This window comes from Centroberyx gerrardi, chromosome 16 (genome assembly GCF_048128805.1).
Source record: "Centroberyx gerrardi isolate f3 chromosome 16, fCenGer3.hap1.cur.20231027, whole genome shotgun sequence".
Classification (NCBI taxonomy): Eukaryota; Metazoa; Chordata; class Actinopteri; order Beryciformes; family Berycidae; genus Centroberyx; species Centroberyx gerrardi.
In genome coordinates, this window is record NC_136012.1 from 17,114,243 (window position 1) to 17,138,053 (window position 23,811).

The window sequence follows — 23,811 nt, forward strand, 5'->3', positions numbered from 1 at the left end:
TGCTGCCTGCCCCTCTAATTAAAGCAAATGTTTCGCAGAAAAGGTGTTCCACCCCGTGCTTTCACTCACTCACTCACTCACTCACACACACACACAGCCAAATGCAAAAGTAATATACGTTTTAGTGCAGAAGCCACCACAACACACTGAGCTCAGTTCACTATTGTTTGGTGGTTTCCTTTTATCTTTAATCTATCTGTCTTGAAGGGAAATGGAAGACACTCTCCATGCAAGGAACCAGGAGAATAAAGAAAACAGTATGACCTTTCATGAAAAACAAGTTTATTAGTTACAACAGAAAAGTCACAGTAACACTAAGCACTGCTGCAAATGACAGGAAAAAAGCAGAATCTATTCGGCCTTCTGTTCTCAGTTTATATCGTAGCATGAGATCAACTCTTTCTGCTGCATTTTCTCTCCCTCTGTGTGTGTGTGTGTGTGTGAGCATGCATGTCATTTGGTCAGACTTTGCCAGCAGCGAGGCCCTGAGCTCTCTGGTACTCCTGCTGTAGACTGGAGAGGACTTCCCGATGCTGTTCAGATTTCTTTTCCATATCTTTCAGGAGCGTCTCATACCTCTGACTGCAACAGGGGACAAAAAAAGATGTTAGAGGAACCTTAAAAAGTTGCAGCAGCACTAGACTAAGGTACAGTCTGCGTACATTAAATGCTTTCACATAATTATTAAGACTTGCTATAGCTCAGGTACTTTTGCTAAATGATATGATTGTTTGCCAAAGATATACAATCATGCTCAAGAGTTTGTGCATCCTTTGACATTGTGAACATTTTGTTGTGCTACAAAAAAAGTGCAATAATTGGAGATTAGTATTTTTTTTGTAGAAGAGAAACGAATATTAAAATAAATTATAGACCCATCAAAGCATAAAATTCAAATAGAACATCTAGTGTGCAAAAGTACACACAACTTTGCTAGCTGATAGCAGGATCCTAATAATTCATCTCACTGGGATTTGATGGTGTACAACGGACTGTAATAAAGACAACAATCACATAGCATAGTTTGTACAGTTCAAGGGAGGAAAAAAAGATTTCCACATTGTCTTCCATGGTAAAATTAGACAGGTATCAGTGTCACGGTGAGAGAGAGTGAAGTCTCTATCCACAGAGATTATATGGATCAAGCGACTGTGACGGAGAAGCCTTATCTATCCACCAAACTTCCCTGCTACCCCTTGTGTGTTGGATGGCGCAATAAAACAGTTAAGAATCCAGTCCAAAGACATGCAGCTCAGGTGGATTGAAGACTCTAAATTGCCCATAGGCATGAGTGTGCTTGTGTAGTATGGTATATGATGTATGTAATCTAGTAAAGTGATGTATACATAGTATATGATGTATAGTATGTATATGATGTATATGATGTATGTAACCTACATGACATAGTATAGGATGTATATGATGTGTATATGTAGTATGTATATATATATGATGTAGTATGTATAGGACATGTACTGTATATGATGCTATGTAAAGCCCTTTGAGACATGCTTGTGATAAAGGGCTATATAAATAAACAAGACTAGACTAGACTAGAATTAGGAATGACTGTTAGGTCTGTACACATTTACTGCAGCTGTTTACACACTCAGTAAATGACAGTGCAACTCACATTTCTCCATTAATGTACTCTAGCCTTTTTGTGACAGTGGCCTTGGCCTCGTCCAAGTCTTGCTTCACTAGAACAGGGCCAATAAGCTTATAGACTGTGTTTGCACTGTCCAGCAGATCCATCTCCTGAAAAGACACAGAGAGAGAACACGTCTTTAACACTGGACACAGTATTTTCAACAGGCTAATCACAGTAATCACACACGAGAAAATGAGCTCTTACCTCTTTGACGATATTATTCTCTGTCAGCTGCGCCTCCAGCTTCTGTCTGGCTGACATGCTTTTGCTAACGTCTGCACAACAAACAGGTGTTAGTGAGGAAACGTAATCCTTTTTATCACAGAAGTTATTACATGAATATAGCTAGGATAGGTATGGCTTAATGTTGCCATCGTTACAGAATAATTTAACAGCACAAGAAATAGCCGACTAGTTTATTGTAGGCTATAGCTGCCCTAATATGGCCAGTTAGCTCGCTACAACATGGCACGATCTGACAATCATGCACTTTAGCTTGCTAGCATTTACCTTTCTGCATCTGTGTGTATTTCTCTACCTCCGACTGCAGTTTCTTCTGAATGGCCTCTGCCATGTTTGTTTTTTTGTCAACGAAGTGCTGTGAATGGGATAAATAAATCAAATGAAGAATAAGTAGCTAATATTGTTAGGACATGAATGCTCAATGCTGTAAGCTAGCTAACAGGAAAGGGGAGTGGTGCTACCGGATGTCACGTGATTCCCTCAAAATAAGAACCCTCGGTACTTTGATGGTTTTGGAACATTTCAAACGAATTAGTAATTTAAAATGACAAAATAAAATCAACACATTAAACAACGTTACACTCTGCATAGCTGTATGTGGTTTTGATATCTTATTTTTTATCTAACCCAGTTAGTGACAGTAATGTGCTAGACACCAACCACCAAAAAAAAAACGTCGAAGAAGAAGGGCTGCGATTGTTTACGACATTTCTTTTTACGACAGTGAATTCAGTTCTCATCGTCCTGGTTCAAGATGGCCACCTCTTTTTGGAAAGGAGTTGTCGGCGTTGGGCTTTTTGCCTTAGCTCATGCAGCTTTCTCAGCAGCACAACGTAAGTTTTGGAGATGAAGTAAAGACACACGTCCCGGTGGTTTTATTTCCTGCCGGAGGGCGCGAGCAGGTCGATGAAACGGAGATACAGCTTGGGCCTTTCCGCCGGACAGCTAGCTAGATGCTAGCGCAGTTTAGCTCCGCTCAAAATCAATGGCATGGGTGCAAGGCTGAAAGATTTCAATCCTCATCTGAAATTATTAGCATAACAACACAACCATTACCAATTTAGCTCATTGAGTATGACTAAATATCTCGAGGGAAGGGTCTGTTCCAATTCGTATTTACGTTAAACATTTGGTGTTGCCGTGTTAATTTGGCTTGCTAATGTAATTTATTTCCCCATCAGATCGGTCTTACATGCGTCTCACAGAGAAGGAGAACGAAACACTACCGATCGATGTGAGTGATTTTTATCTTGGTATTTTCTGAATTCCTTTACAATAAAAACTCAAATGAATTGTCTATATCATGTCATTCATCTTTGTTTTTTGCAGATCGTCCTACAAACTTTGTTATCGTTTGTTGTGACCTGTTATGGTATTGTCCACATTGCTGGAGAGTTCAAAGACATGGACGCCTCTTCAGAGCTGAAAAACAAGTAAGCTTCATCTGTCACACAGGAGCCTTCACACACCTGATTCCCCTAGATGACATGTAGCCACAGGGGGAACCTGCAACACACTGCCACACCGTGTTTACAGAACATACGTTTGAATCAATTCCACTTGTTTTTGATGGCGCATATACAAAACTGTCTTCCGTTGCTATTAGTGACTGGATGCTCAGTTATTTTGTGGCCTATATGTGGCATGGGTAGCTATATGAATGTATGAATTTTGGCCAATTATCAGTCCAAAAAAGTCCAGGCACTTGTGTGGATTTGAATAATAAAAAGCCTCAATTACATTGGGTTAGATTGCATGTCGACAAACAGATCTTCCTTCATCAGAGCACTCTAATTTTTTATGCAACATATACCACTGATGCTCATAATTCTACCTTGTTGCTTAATAATAAAAGACATGCTAGAACATTGTTCTAGTTGTTCTAATATTCCAGCCGTCCAATAAAGGCTCATTCATTTTTCAAAATCCACACAAGTGCCTGGATTTGGATTTTTTTTTTTTTTTAGTCAAAATTTTGCTCAGTTCATAATTTCCTTCCAAGAGCACCTGTGGTAATGGGATACCTGAAGCGCTCTCTGCACAGTTTTCTGTTCGAATAGATAGATTTATTTTTAGGTGGGTCAATTTTTGAGTTGGTATGTGCAAGACCAGTGTTTAAGTCCCAAAGGTTTCATGCATTTGCTCTTAAATCTGAACCAGTGCCTTAGTAGAGGAGGAGATAAAAGGTGTTAAAATGTCCCAACTAAAGGGACTTGGGATCCACTATTGCAAGATGAGTTAGCCCAGTCTGAGATATGCAGTAATAACTATAATGCCTGCTGTAATAACTGTCTAAAACCTGAGTAACTGCCTGTTCATCTCTATGAATACAGAAGTATATTGTGCCGGTGTTTTCATAATCTTACCCTCTTTCAGAACATTTGATACACTGAGGAACCACCCATCCTTCTACCTTTTCAATCACCGGGGCAGGGTGCTATTCCGCACACCGGAGCAGGAGGCCTCCTCTGTACGCAACCAACAAGCCCTTCCCAACCCCTTACGACTACGCAAGCTGGAACATTTCCACTGAGACTGGCCTTTCCTGCCCTCGTGTCATCTTCTGTGCACAGATGAGCTTTTTGGTTAGATGGAGGGACAAAGTGAGAAGTCATTTTCCCTACTTTAATTTGTCTTTGTACATAAACTAATATGCTGTTCAGACATGCATCTCTGTTCATAAAAGTGGTCACCACCATATTTAACACTTGACTGTGCCAACCCTTCAGTTTTTCAAGCCGATTTGTTTGTATATATGTAATCGCTTCGGAGTCTTAAGGTTTTGAGACGTCTGCCCCCTTTTTCTCGTCCCTTCCGAACTGAATTGGGATATTGCTATCCTTTGTTGTGTAAGGGGCATAAAATAGTTTGTTTCATTAACCACACATCAGACTTGAGCAGCTGTCTTTTTATTTCATGTCAGCAGAAATTATATTTGTTGTATGAACTGAGGACCCTTTACGTCCTGGACTATTTCCCGGAGACATAAAGGCTAATCTGTACATTCTGTATGCAATAAAGAGTTACGGGGGTTTGTGTCACTGGAAATCAACTGGAGGCAAGATGTGACAACAGAAAACTGAGTAGTGTCGCAGCAAGTCTAATGATACTGTGAACACTTACGTAGAAAGTAATGGTACATTTATTTGGACAAAATTTTTTTTTTTTCTCCTTCATTTTACATTTTGTTAAGATTCAACAGATTGTTTTTAATTTAATAAAAGCATACTGATTTTACAAATGTGTCAGAACCTTTTTTTAATACTTAATATTTAGGGGTTTATTTTGTTTCGTAGTTGGGATGACATCTCCATCTTTACTAACCAAAAGGGATTAAATGCATCTACAAACTGGAGAGACTGGGGGAAATTGAAGGGCAACAATGCTTTACCTTCCTGACATCCTGCTTGCTGAATGGGAAGAAATGGCTGAATCTAGTATTTAATGTGTCCATGGGGGAAAAATATGTCGAATCACAGTAATACTGACTGTATACTGAGATTGTGCCTGTGACTTTTGATAATCAAGATGTTCCTCCAATACTGATTATGCATAGGAACATTTGCATAATTATTTTATATCTGTTTATCTGGGGTAGTTTTAACAGGAGAGACATGCATATATACTGTTTGGTGGATGTATTTATCCAAAGTGTCTCATAGTGCCACAAATGCGTTTTTGGTGGTTTTGTGGAAACCGGGTCGTGTCACTGAACACGGGATGCGCAGCAGAAAAAAACTGAGGAGTCAGGAAATTATGCAGAAAATAGTCAAAAATGTCCTGCAGTTGCGCCTCGCCGCCTCTAGATGTCACTGAAGCGCGGCTGAGCCTCCAGTCTCCCAGTCTGAGCTCCCGGGACGCTTCTCACCACCTACAGGCCTTCATAAGTCAGCTGATATAAATGTTATTTCACTGCTTTATGTCCAGCTCTCGTCTTTAATGGCTGAAGTACTTTTGCTGCATCAGTTTAAATGTGTTTCTTTTTGGAGTAGCATTAAAACACGTTTGCCTGAGGATTATAGCTGAGACAGTAACTTACTTGACCTCCAATATATTAACAATGACAATAGTTCTGATAAATAGGTTATGGGCATGGCTTTAGCAATTTTAACCATATACTGGTTAAATAAATAATACGTTTGCGACTGTATACTAGGCACTTTATGTGGTTATGGAGTTATTCAGTTAAATTAGTTGTTGCACCTTTGATTTACTCACGTGCAGTTGATTTGTTAACAATTACATTTTTCTGACAACTTATAGCCTATTTCCTATGGTTTTATATATGTATTTATTTATTAGGAATTAATTTAGTTCTATGTAAAGATAGTTTAGGTTTTCTGTTGATGGATGTGTTGATCCATCAAATGTAATAATTTAAGATGATAGCTGAAAATGTTCTGTCTTCCTTTCATGTAAATTTATAGTTTACTTTGTTTTTAAAGGCTGCAGAATATTGCAGAAAATAAACATATACATGGCAGCAGAAAAATGTTTCACCTGTTTTTTTTTCTTCTTCTCTCTGAAATGGACACTGGTTCATAACTATGGATTTAATAATGAAGAATTGGTGTGTAGTCAGTATTTGCTCACACCAATTTTAAGGCTTTACAAAGGATATGTGTGCAGATCAAAAGTAGATAATTAGAAAGTTAATAGTATGGGTCTGTTTTCCAAAGCTGTATCTTACACTCTGCTCCAACCTACTGCTCCTGAAATATTGGAACAAAGCTTTTCACTTCAGTCAGTTTCAGTCATAATGTATCTGTTGAGAGGAATATGATGTTTACTGAAGATTCATTATGTCTGAGTGCAAAAGGTGCATTTGTTTGGGCAGTATAGGCCATTAAACCTCATTGATAGGTAGAAACATACAAACAGACACACACACAGACAATAGCACATATTTGTAGTTTATTTTTTGTTTGTATTTTTGAAGTTGTTTTGTTAAAAAAAACTGGGGTTCATAAAACTTTCCCTTATATATATATTTAACAGTTTACAAAAAGGGCTTTAAACATTTCTTTCAAAATATTATTTTTTATACTCTGAAATAAACAACTTCACAAAAATAGTCTATATTCCTTATGAACATTAAAAAGTAGTGTACATCTGTCGTAAAAACAAAGGAAAACGAGGGAGGAGTTGGTAACTTGCGTTTTGTGGATGTAAAATGCAGCAGAAGGCAGATTACCAGCTGTGCAAGTTGAACAACAGGTGACCGCCAGCCGAGTCAAGGCAGATGCAGATTCCTTGGAACACAGTTAGTTATGGGAGGCATCAATGGAGTGACTGTGGTGCTGCGGAGGGAGATTATGGGGTGGTGTGTGTGTGTGTGTGTGTGTGTAGGGTGGGGGGGGGGGGGTCTTAGGTCAGGCTCCATCCCCTCAAGATGGACTCCAACAGCTGGCATCCTCACAGTCCTTAAGTTGAACTGAATATTTACTATTGCTCTAATGGCAGGTAAGACTATATTGATGCTGAATCAATAAACTGAGTACAACTGTCCTGTGTTAGTCCATGGACACAATAAGTCTGCTTCCAATTTGGCAGGGTACTGTCCAACCTGCCCAAAACATTTGGATATAACACTAAAGATATGAGGTAGACCAGATTTCTCATGTGAGCCATAGATCTATACGAGTGCACAACAGTTTATTACTTATTTTTATTAAGTATGCTTGCAGCCTTACATTACAATAACACTTAATTTTCAGACCAGCTGAACAAAGGTCCTTTTTTGCTCTCAATACTAATGAGTAGCTGTCTTGCAGCTTTAGTCCTGAACTAATCACGGGGATAGTAGTTGCAATACAGGCTTCACATGAAAAAATCCCGTCCCCTGCTATTGAAGGATCTGTCTGCTTATTGTGTACCTATTGTACGGAGTGCGTGCGTCTGTGGGTTGAATGAATGTGTGTGGACACAGACAAGAGCCAAACGGATGTCAAAGGCATCAGTCAATATGGAGAGGATTATATTCAAAGTCTCTTTGCTCATCCCCAGTGGATCTGTCCCCAGGCCCCTCCTCCAGTTAAACCCCTTAACCTCCACCTCTAGCAGGATGTGATGCAACGGCACAAGGACAGCAGGGGCATCTGCAGTCTGGGCATTTGTCCTTCGCCCCCCCCCCCCCCCCTCCATCCCCCCTCTTTTTCTTTTCAGGGCCAAACAACAAGGTCGTTCCTTTTAGGTGGCGATATCCCACACACTCCATGTCGTATTCCTCAGCAGGGAAGTTCCTTGTTCCTTTTTTCGGACAGTTTTTGATAGCAGGGAACCGCGGTCTCTTCACTATCTTCCGTGATCGTTGGTAAGCCGGGCGGCTGCTGCCTGCCTCTCCTCCAGCTCGGCAAGAGCCGTCTCCAGCTGCTGGATCAGGACCCGCTTCTTGAACCTGGGAGAGAAAGACAAAGGACATGAGAGAGAAGGAGGGCAATGGATGGGGAGAGGCAATTGTGCTGACTGTCTGTTCATTTCAAGGCACCGAGCTTCCAACTGCAACCCAGAAGACATGCCTTTTCATGCAGCTCAACCTGCTTCTATAAAAATGACTGCAGTGTAGTTGTGACTCAGTATTAATAGCTGCAGCGCTCCAAGGACACTAAATCTACACAATATGATGAGACTGCAGAGGCAGAGGTCTAAATGGCACATTGTTCAGCTGGATGATGCTAATGCTTTATGGTGATAAACATCGCTCGTACTGAACTAAATGCATAATGGGCTCTGATAAAACATTTGAACAAATGTATATGGACATCGTTTCTTACCTGGCAGCCTCTTTGATAGCATGATGGAGGAAGTACCTTTGGACATTAACTGGCCCTTTCACCTCCTGCAGTAGTCTGAATATTGCCTCATAGTCTGAGAAAAAGCACAGACATCCAAAAGATCCCAAATGTGACACTTACTTCAGCAGCTTAGAGTGAAAAAATGTAATACCTGCAATGTGTGTTAATCACAAATGTCAAGTCTCCTCTCAGTTATGATAGAACTACTATCATAACAGTATTGATTCATTTACTGAGTGTAGTGTGTTAAAACGTATTGCAGCATGTGACTGTGTACATCTCAAGCCAAGGACGAACAGGCTGTGTGCCTTTCATACTCACTGCGGCCGGGCTTGCGGACCTCCTTGATGACCCGAGTGCGCAGCTCTGCTTGGCTGCCATCTAGTGGCGGTATTACTATGGTCTCAGGCACGGCCGGGTCGTCTTCGGCGTCCTCCAGCGCCCCCTCCTGGCTCGGCGGACTCAGTTGTTCACAGTTGAGCTTCTCCTCCTCGGGCCGCTCATCCAGGCCGTCCTCCTCTAGTCTCTCCTCCATCGCACAAATGTCCTCTCCCCGCTCAGCTGCCCGCTCCTCCAGGCTGAGTGAAGCCGGGCTTCCTGCCACGGCGTCCACCTCAGCGGGCCAGCTGTCTCCTGACTCCGGTCCAAGAACGCCCTCGCCGTTACTCTCTGTGACTACCACATTGTTGCCATCCACTCCTGTAGGGGGAACCAAGAATGCATTCAATTAAATGACTTTAAGAACAACAACAAAGAATAAATTTAAACTACTTTCCTGTACAGTGCCATTCCATCAATATTTTACTATTAATTCCACAGAACGATGAAGTGTGCAACATTATCCCTATGATCTACACATACAAGTCTTATCGGTTCTGACCAAGTTGACTGTTTTGTTGTTGTTATTACCTCCGCCAAGGAGGTTATGTATTCGGTGCCGTTTGTTTGTTTGTTTGTTTGTCTGTTTGTCAGCAGGATTACGGAAAAACTACTGGCCCGATTTTCGGGAAACTTTGTGGAAGGGTGTAGCATGGGCCAAGGAAGAACCCATTAAATTTTGGAGTAGATCCATATATTGGTTGCGCTTGCACATTTGCATATCATAGAAGACTGGACTATTGGCCTTGGCGGAGGTCTGCGCTCTCCGAGTGCCCTTCTAGTTGTTGTTTTCTGTTTGTTTTCTCTATTAAATTGTCCTAGTTAATGTTTATGTAACCAGCCTTTTTGTATTATAACATAACACATTTACAAGTGCTCTTATATTGCTGTTGATTCATGTGTGAAAAACCCAAACAATAAAAACAAGAAAAAAAAGAATGAATCGGTTGTTCTGACTACCTTTGTGCTGTGGGACGGGCTTGATGAGGCTCTGCTGCCCCTGAACCCCTGCCGGACCTTTCCCCACCACATGGTTGGAGTTAATGGGTGGAGTCTGCGGCCGCCGCAACAGCGGGGACATGCTCCGCCTTCTCTTCAGAGCAGCACCCGAGTTGGAGTCACCTGAATTTCCTCTTTTCTTGTTTTGGGGACCCGCTACGAACTCATCTGCCTCATCAATCATCATCCCCTGAGATAAATAAATGAGAACAGAATTTATACATAAAAAGGTTAAAGGACTACATGCTGAATGAAGACATTTCTTAAGCCCACAGTATGTTTATATACGTTCTATCAACCAGTATTTTCTTTCGGTACACTATTACCTTCTTGTCCTGTTTGAAGGGATTCCCAAATGTGTGCAGGCGTTTCGGCTGGTCAGGGTCGATCTCTCTCAGAGGAGACGGCATCATCTTGAGAAACTCCTGATAGTTTCCCATCTGAGCCACTGGGATACTGTGCAGATAGTCTTACAACAACCACACGGCATAATTAGTATCCTTAAGATCTCAGCCTTCATTGGTAAATAACAGACATCTCAGACAGCAATAGATGACAACTGCTACAGGAAACGTAAACCCACATCAAAGACATTATGTGTTGCAAACATCACACTGCAATAACTAAATAAACTGTGATGATGAGGAAACTGATCTGGTTTTCAATATAATTCTATTTTTTGGTGTTTGGGGGTGTTTGGTGTTTTGGCTCTGTATGATTCAAGGTCCTCGAATGGCTGCCTGCCCCCCTGCCCATGATGCAGCACAGCCTTTGGGCCAATCATTAACAAAGAAAATTTCCATAATGTGGGTGATGTTTCAGTTTCAATTTCTAGAATATTTCTGAAGTTTCAATTTCTAGAACATACAGGGCTTGTTGCATATATGTGTGGAATTTCATAGTGGTAGCACAAAGAAGGCAGGAGCTAACACTTCCCCCCCCTTGACTAATGAGAGCCAGTTTCATCAGCATGTGGGATAATGGCCAGGAATAAGTGTTTTTTTTCCCTTTAATGTTAGGATGATATACCTTCGTCTTGCCCTCTGATCAGTTTTTGCGTCGTCCGCAGCAAATTGGAGCGCATTCGTGTGAGCTGATCCAGGAGGTTCCGCCTTGGGATGTCATAGGCGTTTCGATAGGCTTGAGGCTTTAGATCCTGTGGGCAGGTGGTAAATTTAGTGAGAAACAATCCACTAAAGACTGCACTTGCCCTGTTTTCACTCTCGACTTTGCCACCCGGGGGGATATATGTGATACATTTCCGAAGTGACCCCGCTGTCCCCGGTCTACCTTGTTGAGCAGGGCGATCTGGAAGCCGGCAAACTCTTTGAAGTTGATGTCAGCCGGGCGAAGCGGCGCCTCCCCGGTGATTCCCTGCAGCAGCTGTTTGAAGTCGCGGCGGTGGGCCAGAGAGAGCGAGTTGGAGTGGTTCTTCACCTTAATACCGGTCTCCTGGGGGGCCTTCTTCCCCACAGATACTATCAGACGGTCTGATTCGATCTTTGCCTTTATACCAAGAGGGGGGGCAAAAAGAGTACTTCTTATAGCTGTCTGATCAGAAGCTAAAAGTCAAACTGACATGAAAATTTGATGAGGAGTATTCTTGTTTAGAACATAGACAGATTAAAGTATTTCTGGGTAAACTGTTGTATTTCTATACTTGGAGCACCTGAGATTCAACACATATTTTGTTTTCCCAGTTTTTGAGTGATAACGTTTTAGAGTGAGTCAGAAACCTGAGTTTTGTGAACATCTGTTACAGCATCAGTGTTGATTATCTTAAGAACACTGACATTTTCCTGCTTTGATTTCAGCCCAAGTTTAAGTCACATGAGGGATGGTGAAGTATAATTTCCAACCTCACATTCTGGCAACAAGGGGGATTCATTCAATAATTTGTGTTCATAAGGAGGATGCTCTTGCCGTTCTTCCCCATCAAATCACCCAGTTTGACTGTTGTATTGTTCAGTGTACAATTCTATTCCTTACAGTCTTAGTCTTACAAACACGCGTTTAGGGGCGTTCTCCCTCACCACTAGGCCACCTGCTTGCAGACGGCGCAAGTCAGTCTGAGTGCAGGACGCATTTACCTGCTGGCTGAGCTTCTTCAGGTATGAGATGACACTGTAACTTAGACCACAGTCCATGTTGTCTGAAATAAGGTTGGGTGCTCCCATCATCCTCAGTGCCTTTTTCAAGGGCTGTGAGAAGATGGTGAGAGGGAATTTGGGATATTAGATATATGCAAAAACAATATATAAACATAAACATGCACATTAGTCCATGTGAATGAGGGATTCATGAAGGGCAGCAGGAGAAGTGGCATAACTATATTCTGTTACCAAGAGGAAGTATGGAGGCATGGTCTTCAGGTAGATCTCAAAGGCCTGTCGCCACTTCAGGTTTGGTTTTAGTTTGTGCACTTTAAACAAATCATCTGAAAGGAGACAAAGAGGGGTGGACTGTGACAAGAAAAAGTGTCAATATTCTGGATCAATGTCTCCCTGATCATCAGGTAAACTTCCCCCAGCTCCTCCCTTTTTGTTTTGCTCCTCTGGGCTGCGCAGGGTGCTGTACCTCACCTGCTGTGGGTAGACCCCACATTTCCCTTACTGGTATTGATGTATTTGTTGCATAGCATTGTTATTAACAATGTCCATGCTCTTACGTAAGAGCGCTGTTATTTGTGATCATGTTTAAAGCTGTTAACTATCAAAAAAGATTCCAGATTAGGAAGAACCCCAGAAAAGGAATGCTTTGATTCAAAATCTGCTCAGAGCCACTGACCCAAAGGTTTTATAATCATAAAAAAAAAAAGAAAGGTTTATAGCCATATTGCTTACCAAGGAGTGGGAGAATGACTGGGTAGTTGTAAGGCATGACAAAGAGGTTGACACAAGTGAGAGTGGTGCTGGCTTTAAGGTAGCCAAAGGGCTGGCCCAGGTCACTTTGCTTCCCACTGCTGCTAACAAACACCTGAGGACATTGGAGGTTAAACACAAGTTAAACACAACCAAAAGCAGAATTATAAAGTCATATATTGTTTTGGGTTATTGAATTTAAAAGCTAAACTTCAGAAAACCTTTGTAGATCTGCGCCTAGTGGCCAGGTTTCGTAACCATGACTCATTACACATTCACAACTGCCAGAAGGTTAAAAGATATTTTTGAATAAAGCTAGCAACCTAATTAATTCAGATTTTCAGGACAACGCCTAAGGCAACACGGGTGACAGTACAAACAAACACACCAGCAGTGCATATGGGTGTGTGAATATCTACCCTACCTGCCAGCACATGTGTGGAGACTTCCTTTCCAGAATGTACTGGGTGAGAGGAGAGGGCTCCAGCTCATACTTGTCAAAGGGCAGCTTGTCAATCACCATGGGCTCACAGTCCACACAAGAGAAACGCACCACAGGATGGGAAGAGCGAGGCGGCTGGGGGCAGGGGATGGAGAGAGAGGGGGAGAGAAGAGCAGAGGAGGGAGAATTGGAGAAACTGTTAGACATAATTATCTGTGTTAAGGACCCGAAATTAAATGCATCTAGTATTAGTATGATGTCCTTGTGACAGGAATGTAAAACAAAGCAATAAAAAAGTAAATGAGAAGGATTGCATTTCACACAAATCACAGAGAGAGTTTACAGACTTTGGCACCTCATCAATTAGCTCCAAGTCTAAAAAAGAGAGAGAGAGCGAGCGAGAGAGAGTGAGCGAGAGAGAGCGAGCGAGAGAGAGCGAGCGAGCATGTGTCTGGTAGATACACTGTAAGGGTCCCAGAGGGTAATAGCACACAGGCAATGTAATTATCAGGAGATTAACAGGGTCCCATTCTATTAAGTAAAACCAAGACCTGATTGTCAACTTACTGTAGATGAATATATGCTCAAACGGGTATACATATCATGAAAACAAACTTCCAATTCTATAAGACGTCATTTGCCAAACAACAAACAAAAGATGCCACTGAGATCTTTAAAGCCTCTGTCAGCTCACCAGAGCAGGAGAATTCTGGTCCGGCCAGAAGGACTCTGGTATGGGCCAATGCCCAACCGGCACCCCTGTCTTTGGGTTAGGCCGCACATAGATGAGCTTGTGGCAACTGTGCCAGGGCTGTGGGCTAAAGGACGACACGGGACGACTCGACTCCACTGAGCCATCTGGAAAACAAAAGAGGGACACGATAAGGGAAAAGACTAAAGACAAACACCTACTCTTGATGGGCGGTAGAGAGCAGCCATCGGTCAAACACAAGCAGAGTCACTTTTCTTTGATAAAATCTTTTTTAATTCTCTCAAATATCTCAAATTATTTAGATAAGAGTAAAAATCAAGCAAAAGAAGCACAGCTTTGGGTCTCTGGTGTTCATGAAGAAGACCTGCTTTGGTCAATACGTGTTGCTCTATTTTTAATATGTAGCCACGTTAATAAAGGCTTTATAATAACCAGTTCTGCTGTTTGTTGTTTTTCTTTAGATAAGTGTTTATCAAAAAATTGGGATTCTTTAAATAAAATGCATACAGCTTGGAATTTCTACTTTTACTGCTCAAGGTTGATGAATGTCCAATTAACTGGGTGGGTGTGCACATTTAGAGAGCACCTTCCTATACACAGCATCACCCTTATATTTCTCCACATTTGGCAGATCTAGTTTAGTGTAAAACATTACTGCAGTTAGCCAAGATTGGAAGATTCTCTACTGGTACACAAAACAAAAATGCCTTTCTTTTTTTATTGCAGGCAACTCATTGATATTGCAATGTGCTACAAGAATAGTTAATGAAGTGAGCATGAATCAAGATCATTAATTACAAACTTTGTGTACTTTGGCTGTGATGAAGCAAAGATGTGACAGTTGTTGAAAAAAAGTATTAAGGGGGATTAAAGATTAAAGAAGTAAACGAGGTGAAACAGATATATAATTGAGTTGAGGTTGAGGCAGTTTTTGGCAGTTAAAATGAATTATTCTTTACTACAGCAATGGCGCGCTTTGAAGAGTAGAGGCAAGGGATAATCTGGACTACTAAAAAGCATACTGCTTTCAGAAAAGCAGTGCATACGCCATTTGATTTATGTTTTAGGTCTTTGCCTGTGGTCTTAAGCAGTCGTACATTTTGTGCATACCAAAGTACAAATCCAAAGATAGCATTGATGACTGCTATTTTTACAAAGGTTCATACACATGTTCTTAAATTTGTTCTTAATGATGCTCTAAGAACTTACCTTCCCCTACCAGAGGCGGATCCGGCCCCGTCTTCTCAAAATTAATGACAACACCACTTTGAACCTTTTGGACCAGAGACTCCAGACACTGGTTTAACATCCTCTGTGTCCGCACGCAGTACGATCGTCCTGAGAGAGAAATACAATGAGGATTGTCATTCTCCATGACTAGAGAGACTACTAGTCTCTCTAGTCATGGAGACTAGAGAGACTTTTATGCACTCTACTAGAGAGAGTGCATAAAAGCTAGGATTATGAACATTGTGTTATCAATGCAGGAGCAAAGGTGGTCCAAAGCAAAAGTGCCGAACCTCCTGTGACTTCACACATCTGGGTGATGGCAGACTCATCTGTGGGGACGCTACCGAGCTGCTCGCTGTCTGGTATGGCTGCTCCTGGCAGCCTCAGCACCAGGGCGAAGAGGCGTTGGTCCCAGCGGAAGGGCTCTTTGGTCAGCTCACTGCCTGGCAGCGGAGAGTTCAGAGGCAAGTGCAGCTGGAGCGGGCAAAGAAAGGAAAGGATGATAAGAGAGGTGATAAAGATATGGAAACTGGCTTAGGTTTTGCAAGCCCAACCCTTTAGGCAAAATTACAAATTATCACAAAACTAGAAAAGGTTACATTTTCTGAAGAAAATCTGTGTGCTTGCTTCAGTTTGAAAAGTTGAATTCATTACAAAGGGTTTTAATGTCTTTAAAATGTGATTATTTGGAGCTTACTTAAGCTATTTATTTGTCAGCCAAAAGTCCTGTAGTAATCAATATATTGAAGAATAGGTCATAATGTTTTCAAATGTAGTAGTAGTATCAGCAGTGGTGAAAGTCATAATAGTAATATCATTAGTTCTAGTAGTAGTCATTGTACTAGTAGTAGTAATAGTAGCTATAATAGTAGTAGTAGTTGTAAAAGCAGCAGCAGTAGTAGTAATAGCATTTTTTAATTTTTAATTATTTAATTATATCAATTTAAGCATTTAATAGTAGTAAATTATCACAAAATTATGTGATATAACTGCTGCTAAAACCTGTGGTAATGCATTATTATAAACAGTATAGAGTAGCTCTAATGCAGCTGTCACTGCTCTCACCTCATCCGGCACTCCAGAGCTGTGCGTGAGCTTGTTCCCATCAGTGATAGTGATGATCACAGACGGCTCAAGGAAGAAGGGGTTACGGCCCTGAGGTGGAAACGGTGAAGTTCACCAATTACAAAACAAGTTCAGGCAAACAATGACCTCCTTCAGTCTGCCTTCCTCTCTACATTCCAGACCCAACAGACTCATCTGCTCTCTGTGTCCCAACAAATATTCTCACCTCAAATACAAAATGTAATTTGTGTCTCATGCTGTATGTTGGTATAATGGATGAACAGAAGTCCCACTTGAACACTGTAATTACTGTAACATTAGCAACAAACCTCTGATAACTGTAAGCTCATGACCGCCATATGGTTGCGGCAGTAATTACACATTGTGTATTGACATGAATTGTGTGCTGCAGCTTGTCATTTTAATGCTCCTTTCTTGATCTGCCTGTGAGCTGCTGAGTGTCTTGGTGTTGCTCTTTGAGAACAGAGGCCTCTCCCGCTGTACTGTAGGGGTCAGCCTTGTCTCATTCAAACACACAGAGAATACATAAGTAGATTTACACACTCCTGATGCACACAACTCGCGTCACTACTTGAGTGTGTTAATCCATCATTGCCTTCAGGCAGAGGTTTTGAGAAATTATGCCTGTAAGGAGCTGGTGACAATACTGACGGACAGGTTGGAGTGGAATAAGCCCCGAGGAAAAGTAGATATGCCCGCTTTTGTCTCCAGGTAAAGCCTTTGAGCAGTCAAGATCGCATTTTTTTAAACCCTTATTTATCCAGGGAAAGTTGACTGAACATGCTTGTGCTTTGTCAGCAAAGCCCCGCTTCACATTCATACAGTTACACACATTCACACCTAGGAGCTGCCCAGTACAACCACAGTCTTCTACTGCCAGCCACTGATAAGCTGCACTGGAGCAGCAGGGGGTTAAGTGCCTTGCTCGAGGGCATTTAACTTCCTCAACCCACATTTTTCCCAGCTTGTCTGGAATTGGAACAGGCAACTTTCCGGTTACAAGCCACCTTGTCTGTCCTCTACTGCCGGCCATATTCTGCTGACTGTGTAAAGGGTGAATTTCCTGACATGGTCTCATGCAGCCATTCCTTAGAGCAATGTTTTTCAAAGTCTGGGTCAGGACCCAAAGGTGACCAACAGGAAGATCAAACTGGGTCTGCAGTTTGCCCACCTCTGTTACAGGGCGGCCTGTCTCAACCTGTGCCTATGATCCCCAGTTTGAAAATCATCTCCATAGAGGTCAAAATGAATGCCATCAATATCAAAATATAAATCCTTACGAATCACCTTCACCCCATTATTCATTTTTCTTAATGGATGTGTTATGTTTCACAACAACGCCTCACAAAACAAAACCAATTTATCATCCGATGATAACAAAAACCATGTCATTGTCTTGTCACTCAGTGTGTATAGAAGATTCAAAAATAGTGCCAGGTGTCATGTTTACTAATACAATCAGTAATGAATTGACTGATTCAGTATCTGGACCTGTAAATAATCAAGCTGTTTTGGTGACATTCCACAATCTCCCACTCAAATACTCAATATTAGAGAGAAGGACTGCATTTGTCTAAAATCACTGTCATCCTTTTCAAACCATTTGCAGAATACTCATACCTTGGTCTTTCAGCAATAGCCATCATGGATGAACCTGCTGCCATGAGGAGAGAAATGCATAATAGGATGTTTGTGTCAAATACCTGTCCGTAGTTGTCGATGCCTGAGACGAGGCGGTTGAGGTTAAGCAGGTCAAAGGCCGTGCGAAGTGCGTGACCCAGTGTGGTCAGCCCAGATGCCTGCAGGTTCTTCAGCTCACACATGAAGGTGGCATGGTTCTCCTTCCAGCCTGCCTGAAATACACATGGATACTGTACTGTGAACACGCTGCACAGCAAATATCCTTACTCCATACAAACGGAGGAGGCCTAAAGTCACACTGCGTGGTGAACTGTCATATCTCCACCCAAAACAGACACACGCCCAAAAATACACATACTGTGCAATTACAAAACACAGAAGCAGTTTTGTACACTGACAACCGCAAACTCATTCATGTCAAGCATATGACCATCATTCTGGGTAAAGAGTTGAAAACTAAACAACCCATTGGTTCTAGGAAGCATCTTAACGTCTAAATTAAGTTATTATGTAATCATACACATATCCATAAAATGAGATTAGGTTACATCGAGCTCTGGAAAAAGGAGATAAATTTGTGAAAATTCAGAATGAACTGTTCGGTCCTACATTTAAGCAGGATGGTCTTGTTAAAGAATACAGTCTAATTTCATACATGACAAGCAGCCAAAAATACACTTGTCACTGTTGCCTCTGAGACAGAGATATACTCCCACGGGAGAGGATGTGGGTGTGTGTAACTGCTCTTGCTCTTTCCTCCAGTGAGGTCAAGTACCTTACTGCTACAGCTTTATGCTTAATCTAAGGATGACCTGCAAGCTTACCATCCTAATGGTAAGCACTACCACACTTCCTTTAAAGGCAGAGGGAGGGGGAGAGACAGAATACAGATGATGGAGAGTGTGTGAGAGAAAAAAATAGGGAGAAAAGGCTTAGAAGTGACAGTATCAACATGCTGATTTGCTCTGAATCAGGCCAGTGGGTAGATTTTCAGATTATCATGGGATATCATTCCAACATCATCATTCGGGAGAAATTTCTAGGAGGGCACAGGGTGTAACAAGAATGACATTAAGTAAACAGCTTACAAGTGATGCATGCAACATTACTGAGCAAGGTGAGGCAAAACAGAAAGTATAACCACACACACAGAGGTGGAAGCGAAATACTGACCCAGAATCAGATTGTTAGCTTGTGTTAAGTTAACTGAAGGCGGAAACCCATGTGTAGGCCTGCAGAAACGTTAGGCTTAGCATGCACTCAATAATTCAGACTACAGAATATTTCTATTTTCTTCCCACCCAACCTCCTTTCTCCCCATCCACATCAACAATTTATTAACTCTGTAACTGTGCAATCAGAGCAGTCCCATTCAGCATAACCTTGTCCTTTTATCATAATCCTTTGTGCACAAAGCAGGGAGAAACAACAAAGGAGAAGGCAACCAAGACAAAGAGAGGAAGGTGCAGGAGGAAGAAGAGTTGAGGATAGACTTTACAGTGAGGAGAAAGCGCTCCACAAAGCAGCACCTGGATGGTTTTATGTGCGGGGCAGGATCAGATCTTGGATTGTTTGTCTGATATGTTTTAGGCAGGACTATTTCAGTGGGATGTGTTCAGCCATGGTCTACATATACGGTGACTACTGCAAGGTCAATGACAAAATAAAAAAACTGCAGCATCGATTAAATGATGGATTACCTCATCCACACATAATGCACATTTCAAGTCATGACCCCAGTCCTACACACAGTGCTATGGCAGGACAGTACAAATTTCTCTTTATGAAGCTTATTTGACACAACACCTGTGAACGCAGATTCCTATGCACAGTCATGTATAAGTGCTGGAGCAGTGAGCTAAAACGGGTCCTTTTGCTTGTTTGTAACATGATTTAACATGGAGGTCAGTGTTAAAGAATCTGCCAATTATTTTGCCTCATTCACAGATTTTAATGTTAACACCATACAACACAGATTGGTTGATGGGAAACTATCCAAATTCATACATTAGAGACTGTATATTCCATGTTGCACTGACGGTTGAACCAAAATGTGACAGATTGTAGAATAAAGTAGCGAAAGTAAAGTAATTTGTTCAAAATTATACTTGAGAGAAGGGAACTATATGCTTTTAAACATAGGCCTATTAAAGTAGTAAAAGTGATGCGGTTACATCAATATAATGCCCTTGTGTGTCAGTGTGACAAAGCATCTTATCTTCGATTATTTAACTAATATACTGTGGATTAAGCCAAAATGAGCTAAACTGGCTATGCTTTCCTTGATTAAATGTCTGTGGTGGAAGTCATCTGTATGACCTTATAATGTGTTTTCTGTACAAAGCCTTTTTATTCAAAGTAAAAAAGTAGCTTCAGGTGTTGGATAAGTGCAGTGGAGTAGATGTGGGATACTCTGACATTGAGTTTTGAAATACAGTGGAGTAAAAGCAAGAAATTACCCTTGGAATTAACTACTCAAATATAGTACACGTACCTTATAACTTGTACTATATTTTATAACATATACCTCTATACATATACTCTAAAGCTGACAACTGTGCACAGTATTTAAGATAAAGTAATTGATTACTTTCCAGCTATGGCAGAACATAATATCTGGCCTTGAGGCAAGCAAGCAGAAAAAATAAAAATATACAGGAAAAGCAAATAGTTCTGTGTGTCAACAGAAGTTCATGACATGGGATGGAGTAAGCCTACAGCATACTGTGTTCAGAGCTCTCTTTGTAGAGTTAGGCAAGCCCAAAGACGTCTGATAGTACAGATCAGCCACTGAAGCAGACCAGGGGATTCAGGGCTTCATGGGTGCTATACAGAGTATTTTATTGGGCATGCAAAAGTTAAGAGAGATGTGCAAGGTCATAAACAACTCAATAGGTTTGTGCTGAGGGTGGCCTGCCTGACAGAAAGCCTCTGAAATGATTGCAGTGATTCACAGGTTGTATGTGTGTGTGTGTGTGAGAGAGAGAGAGAGAGAGAGAGAGAGAGAGAGTGAGAGTGAGTGTGTGTGTGTGAGAGAGAGAGAGAGAGAGAGAGAGAGAGAGAGAGAGAGAGAGAGAGAGAGAGAGAGAGAGAGAGGGAGGGAGGGAGAGAGAGAACATTCTGGGCCATGATGGGTTTTCTATAATGCTCATAATATCAGCATGACAAATGATCATGTGAATAATGATAATTTACTTCTAGCGAACTATCATGTTTAATAATAATTTTAAAAAAAAAAGAATCTCATGATGAATAGGGCTTATCAACTTTCAGTCCAGATTGGCCAATGGTAATGCATGGAGGATGCAAGGGGCGGGGTAGGGGGTGATGGGCGGGGTGCTCGACCAATCCAGACTGTGTAACGTCAAAAAAAGAGAGACGTCAGAGACGATAATAAATCTCTCCGCCTCCATCTCAACGCCCGAGACTTTTCTCAACACAAAAGCAAAATGTCCGCTGATGTTCAGAGGCAGCGCTGCTCCGGGTCTGCGGGTATTAGAGCAAAAAAAAGCCGTTTTCGCCACCGGGAAGCCGCCCAACCCTGGCTACAAATCAGAGGGACAATAAAGTCTCACTGACAGAAAAATACTTTCGACTTATCAAATAAAAAAAATGTACCAGTTGCTAATTACCTTTACTCCGTATGGTGGATCATCGAATGTAACTAGCATGTACCTGTCGCCTCTACTAGCCGGGTCTCGGGCACGCAGCTGTCAAAAGAAAACCAAACAGTACATATTAATTTCGACCGATCTTTTCCAAGGAACCCTAAGCTCATCAAAGGCACATACTTGCTGAAAAAAGTCGGGGTAAAATCATTCTTTACCTTCATAAAGACCTCAACCGCGCCTTTAGCAACGTCCAGATACGTCGTACCCAAATAAGTGCGCTGATTCATAGAAGCGGACGTGTCTAACAGGAAAAGTAAAATAGGCATTTTAAATGTATTGCCACGGCTGTATGCTTTCTAAAATAACTGTTATCCACATATGACCTATCGTGCGGCTAAGGCGTTCACACATGTGTGTATATATTTTTGTTATAATCAGACCCCCCCCTCTTGAAGAGGGTCGTACAGCCACCCCTCGCCGCTGCCCTCTCTATCTGCCTTTCCAAAGCACTGCCTCGGCTCGCGCTGTTGAACTTCTGCTCCTAACGGAATGGAACGCCCTCTTCCCCCCGCCGCCACGCCATTGGCTGAGCCCGGTCACACTGGCCACGCCCCGCCTATGCATAAATATGTAATGAGGTCGAGACGGTTTGTCTTATATCCGCCTATTACCGTTTCGGTTCCCACTTTATGCAAAACGGACGGATATTGAAAAGTGTGTGTGCCCTACTGTTGTCTCTTTTTTGTGATTTATGTGTTCTATTTGTGTTCTACTGCAGATCTGGCTCGATACCAGACAGTCCACAGTGTTGTAGGTTATGGAACATCATGCTCTCATAAAATTAACATTGATAGTTTAGCCACCCCCTCATCTCATCTCATCTCATCTCTCCCTCTCTCTCTCTCTCTCTCTCTCCCCTCTTCCTCGCTCTGGCTCTCTCTCTCTCTCTCTCTCTCTCTCTCTCTCTCTCTCTCTCTCCCTCCTCTTCCTCGCTCTGGCTCTCTCTCTCTCTCTCTCTCTCTCTCTCTCTCTCTCTCTCTCTCTCTCTCTCTCTCTCTCCTGTCCCTCGCTCTCTCTCTGTGTCTCTCGTCACTCTCTTGCTGCTTTCAAGTGCTCCTCGTAAGCTCCTAGCTCCTACTTCCCCGTTCGTGAGTTGTCAATACAACTTGTCAGTTTATGATCGAAAATAATAACAAAATAGCCCTGGTAACGAACGTATTGAAATCAATTTTCACAGGGAGGCTACTTTGTGCTGCGGTGGCAGAATAAAGAGGAGAAAATACACATCAAGCATGTAGGCCTAATTGATATTTTAATTAAGTTATTAAAAACAAAAATGTATTATAACTAAAGGTTACAGAGTGAAAATAGAACATTAGTAATAATTACACATAGTGGAACACATCACTGTACCACTTTACCAGTTGTGGATAAGGCTTCCTAATAATATGTAAATATAAATAATACAATACTTCAGTGGGTTTCCCCAGGCTAAACGGCACATCTCGGCAACTCGTGTATCACAAATGTCCCACTTTCTCAGTGGTATTTACCAGTTTGTGCGGTTGTTTATGCGCGCTTGTAATATTGTTACATCCGACAGCACTTGAAGGCAGCATCTCTTGTACAGTCTTGCGATGATCAGTGGGGGGTTGGGAATTATAATAGCGCTATGGTGGAGAACAGATCGCGCTCAATGTCCTTTTCATACAGTCCTGATGCTCCTTTGAGACTCCTACACCGCCGAAATGACAGGCGTGAGTGTTGGTTTATGGACGTTGGGAATCTCAATGTGTATTTTTCCTTGCCACTTCATTTTCCCACTTGACTGGCCTTTGCAGCCGCCCTCTATCTGTTCTTGCAGCCGTGCAAGACCGATTGGCGGTAGGACAACAGCCCTGCAGGCCTATCCCTAACGAAAAACAACCATAGTAATCCTGTAATACATTGTAAAATGCTACTTACTAGCAAAACTATAAGTTCTTATGCGAATAATATAACAATATTAGGCCTATAACATAAGAGATTTTAAAAAATGACCATAAAGTACGATAAGGTCACTATAAAGTCACTACAGACACACTAGATGTAGCGACACTACAGGAATATGGTCTGTTTATAGTTTTATACATGCATATGCTACAATATTAACAGAAAACTCAC

The 23,811-nt window shown here is 41.8% G+C and overlaps 3 protein-coding genes across 4 annotated transcripts; 1 reads left to right on the plus strand and 2 right to left on the minus strand.

The window, feature by feature from the left end:
- Positions 1-265: 265 nt before the first annotated feature.
- Positions 266-2,337, minus strand: pfdn6 (prefoldin subunit 6). The gene is made up of 4 exons (XM_071923929.2): positions 2,162-2,337; positions 1,856-1,926; positions 1,634-1,758; positions 266-582 (listed from the first exon to the last, which is right to left on the minus strand). Exons 1-4 carry the CDS (start codon positions 2,223-2,225, stop codon positions 462-464), a joined length of 381 nt encoding a protein of 126 aa, XP_071780030.1. The 5' UTR covers positions 2,226-2,337; the 3' UTR covers positions 266-461.
- Positions 2,338-2,626: 289 nt separating this feature from the next.
- On the plus strand, positions 2,627-5,129 carry mmgt1 (membrane magnesium transporter 1). Its single transcript, XM_071923925.2, has 4 exons — positions 2,627-2,727; positions 3,076-3,128; positions 3,224-3,327; positions 4,271-5,129. Exons 1-4 carry the CDS (start codon positions 2,649-2,651, stop codon positions 4,425-4,427), a joined length of 393 nt encoding a protein of 130 aa, XP_071780026.1. The 5' UTR covers positions 2,627-2,648; the 3' UTR covers positions 4,428-5,129.
- Positions 5,130-8,044: 2,915 nt separating this feature from the next.
- On the minus strand, positions 8,045-22,140 carry ints6l (integrator complex subunit 6 like). 2 transcript variants are annotated; one of them, XM_071923891.2, is made up of 18 exons: positions 21,864-22,140; positions 21,670-21,747; positions 18,100-18,249; positions 16,376-16,465; positions 15,601-15,784; positions 15,290-15,418; positions 14,063-14,226; positions 13,351-13,503; positions 12,909-13,041; positions 12,408-12,502; positions 12,156-12,266; positions 11,356-11,571; positions 11,095-11,221; positions 10,392-10,534; positions 10,027-10,255; positions 9,010-9,387; positions 8,668-8,761; positions 8,045-8,291 (listed from the first exon to the last, which is right to left on the minus strand). In XM_071923891.2, exons 1-18 carry the CDS (start codon positions 21,972-21,974, stop codon positions 8,189-8,191), a joined length of 2,688 nt encoding a protein of 895 aa, XP_071779992.1. In that variant the 5' UTR covers positions 21,975-22,140; the 3' UTR covers positions 8,045-8,188. The 2 variants fall into 2 exon arrangements, 1 of the variants encoding a protein (XP_071779992.1); XR_011785477.2 differs by lacking the exons at positions 8,045-8,291; positions 8,668-8,761; positions 9,010-9,387; ... (2 more) ...; positions 11,095-11,221; positions 11,356-11,571 and having other exon boundaries at positions 12,216-12,266; positions 12,408-12,527.
- Positions 22,141-23,811: the final 1,671 nt, after the last annotated feature.

What these genes read in the sequence shown, in the direction of transcription:
- pfdn6 (XM_071923929.2), bottom strand. Translation starts at nt 2,225, where the DNA reads ATGGCAGAGGCCATTCAGAAGAAACTGCAGTCGGAGGTAGAGAAATAC. An exon ending in ATACACACAGATGCAGAAAG is followed by an intron (nt 1,927 to 2,161) that starts GTAAATGCTAGC and finishes TTTGTTGTGCAG; the next exon opens with ACGTTAGCAAAAGCATGTCA. An exon ending in GAGTACATTAATGGAGAAAT is followed by an intron (nt 583 to 1,633) that starts GTGAGTTGCACT and finishes CCCCTGTTGCAG; the next exon opens with TCAGAGGTATGAGACGCTCC.
- mmgt1 (XM_071923925.2), top strand. Translation starts at nt 2,649, where the DNA reads ATGGCCACCTCTTTTTGGAAAGGAGTTGTCGGCGTTGGGCTTTTTGCC. An exon ending in AGCTTTCTCAGCAGCACAAC is followed by an intron (nt 2,728 to 3,075) that starts GTAAGTTTTGGA and finishes TTTCCCCATCAG; the next exon opens with ATCGGTCTTACATGCGTCTC. An exon ending in ACGAAACACTACCGATCGAT is followed by an intron (nt 3,129 to 3,223) that starts GTGAGTGATTTT and finishes TGTTTTTTGCAG; the next exon opens with ATCGTCCTACAAACTTTGTT.
- ints6l (XM_071923891.2), bottom strand. Translation starts at nt 21,974, where the DNA reads ATGCCTATTTTACTTTTCCTGTTAGACACGTCCGCTTCTATGAATCAG. An exon ending in CGGTTGAGGTCTTTATGAAG is followed by an intron (nt 21,748 to 21,863) that starts GTAAAGAATGAT and finishes TTCTTTTGACAG; the next exon opens with CTGCGTGCCCGAGACCCGGC. An exon ending in GCTCTGGAGTGCCGGATGAG is followed by an intron (nt 15,785 to 16,375) that starts GTGAGAGCAGTG and finishes TGCCCGCTCCAG; the next exon opens with CTGCACTTGCCTCTGAACTC.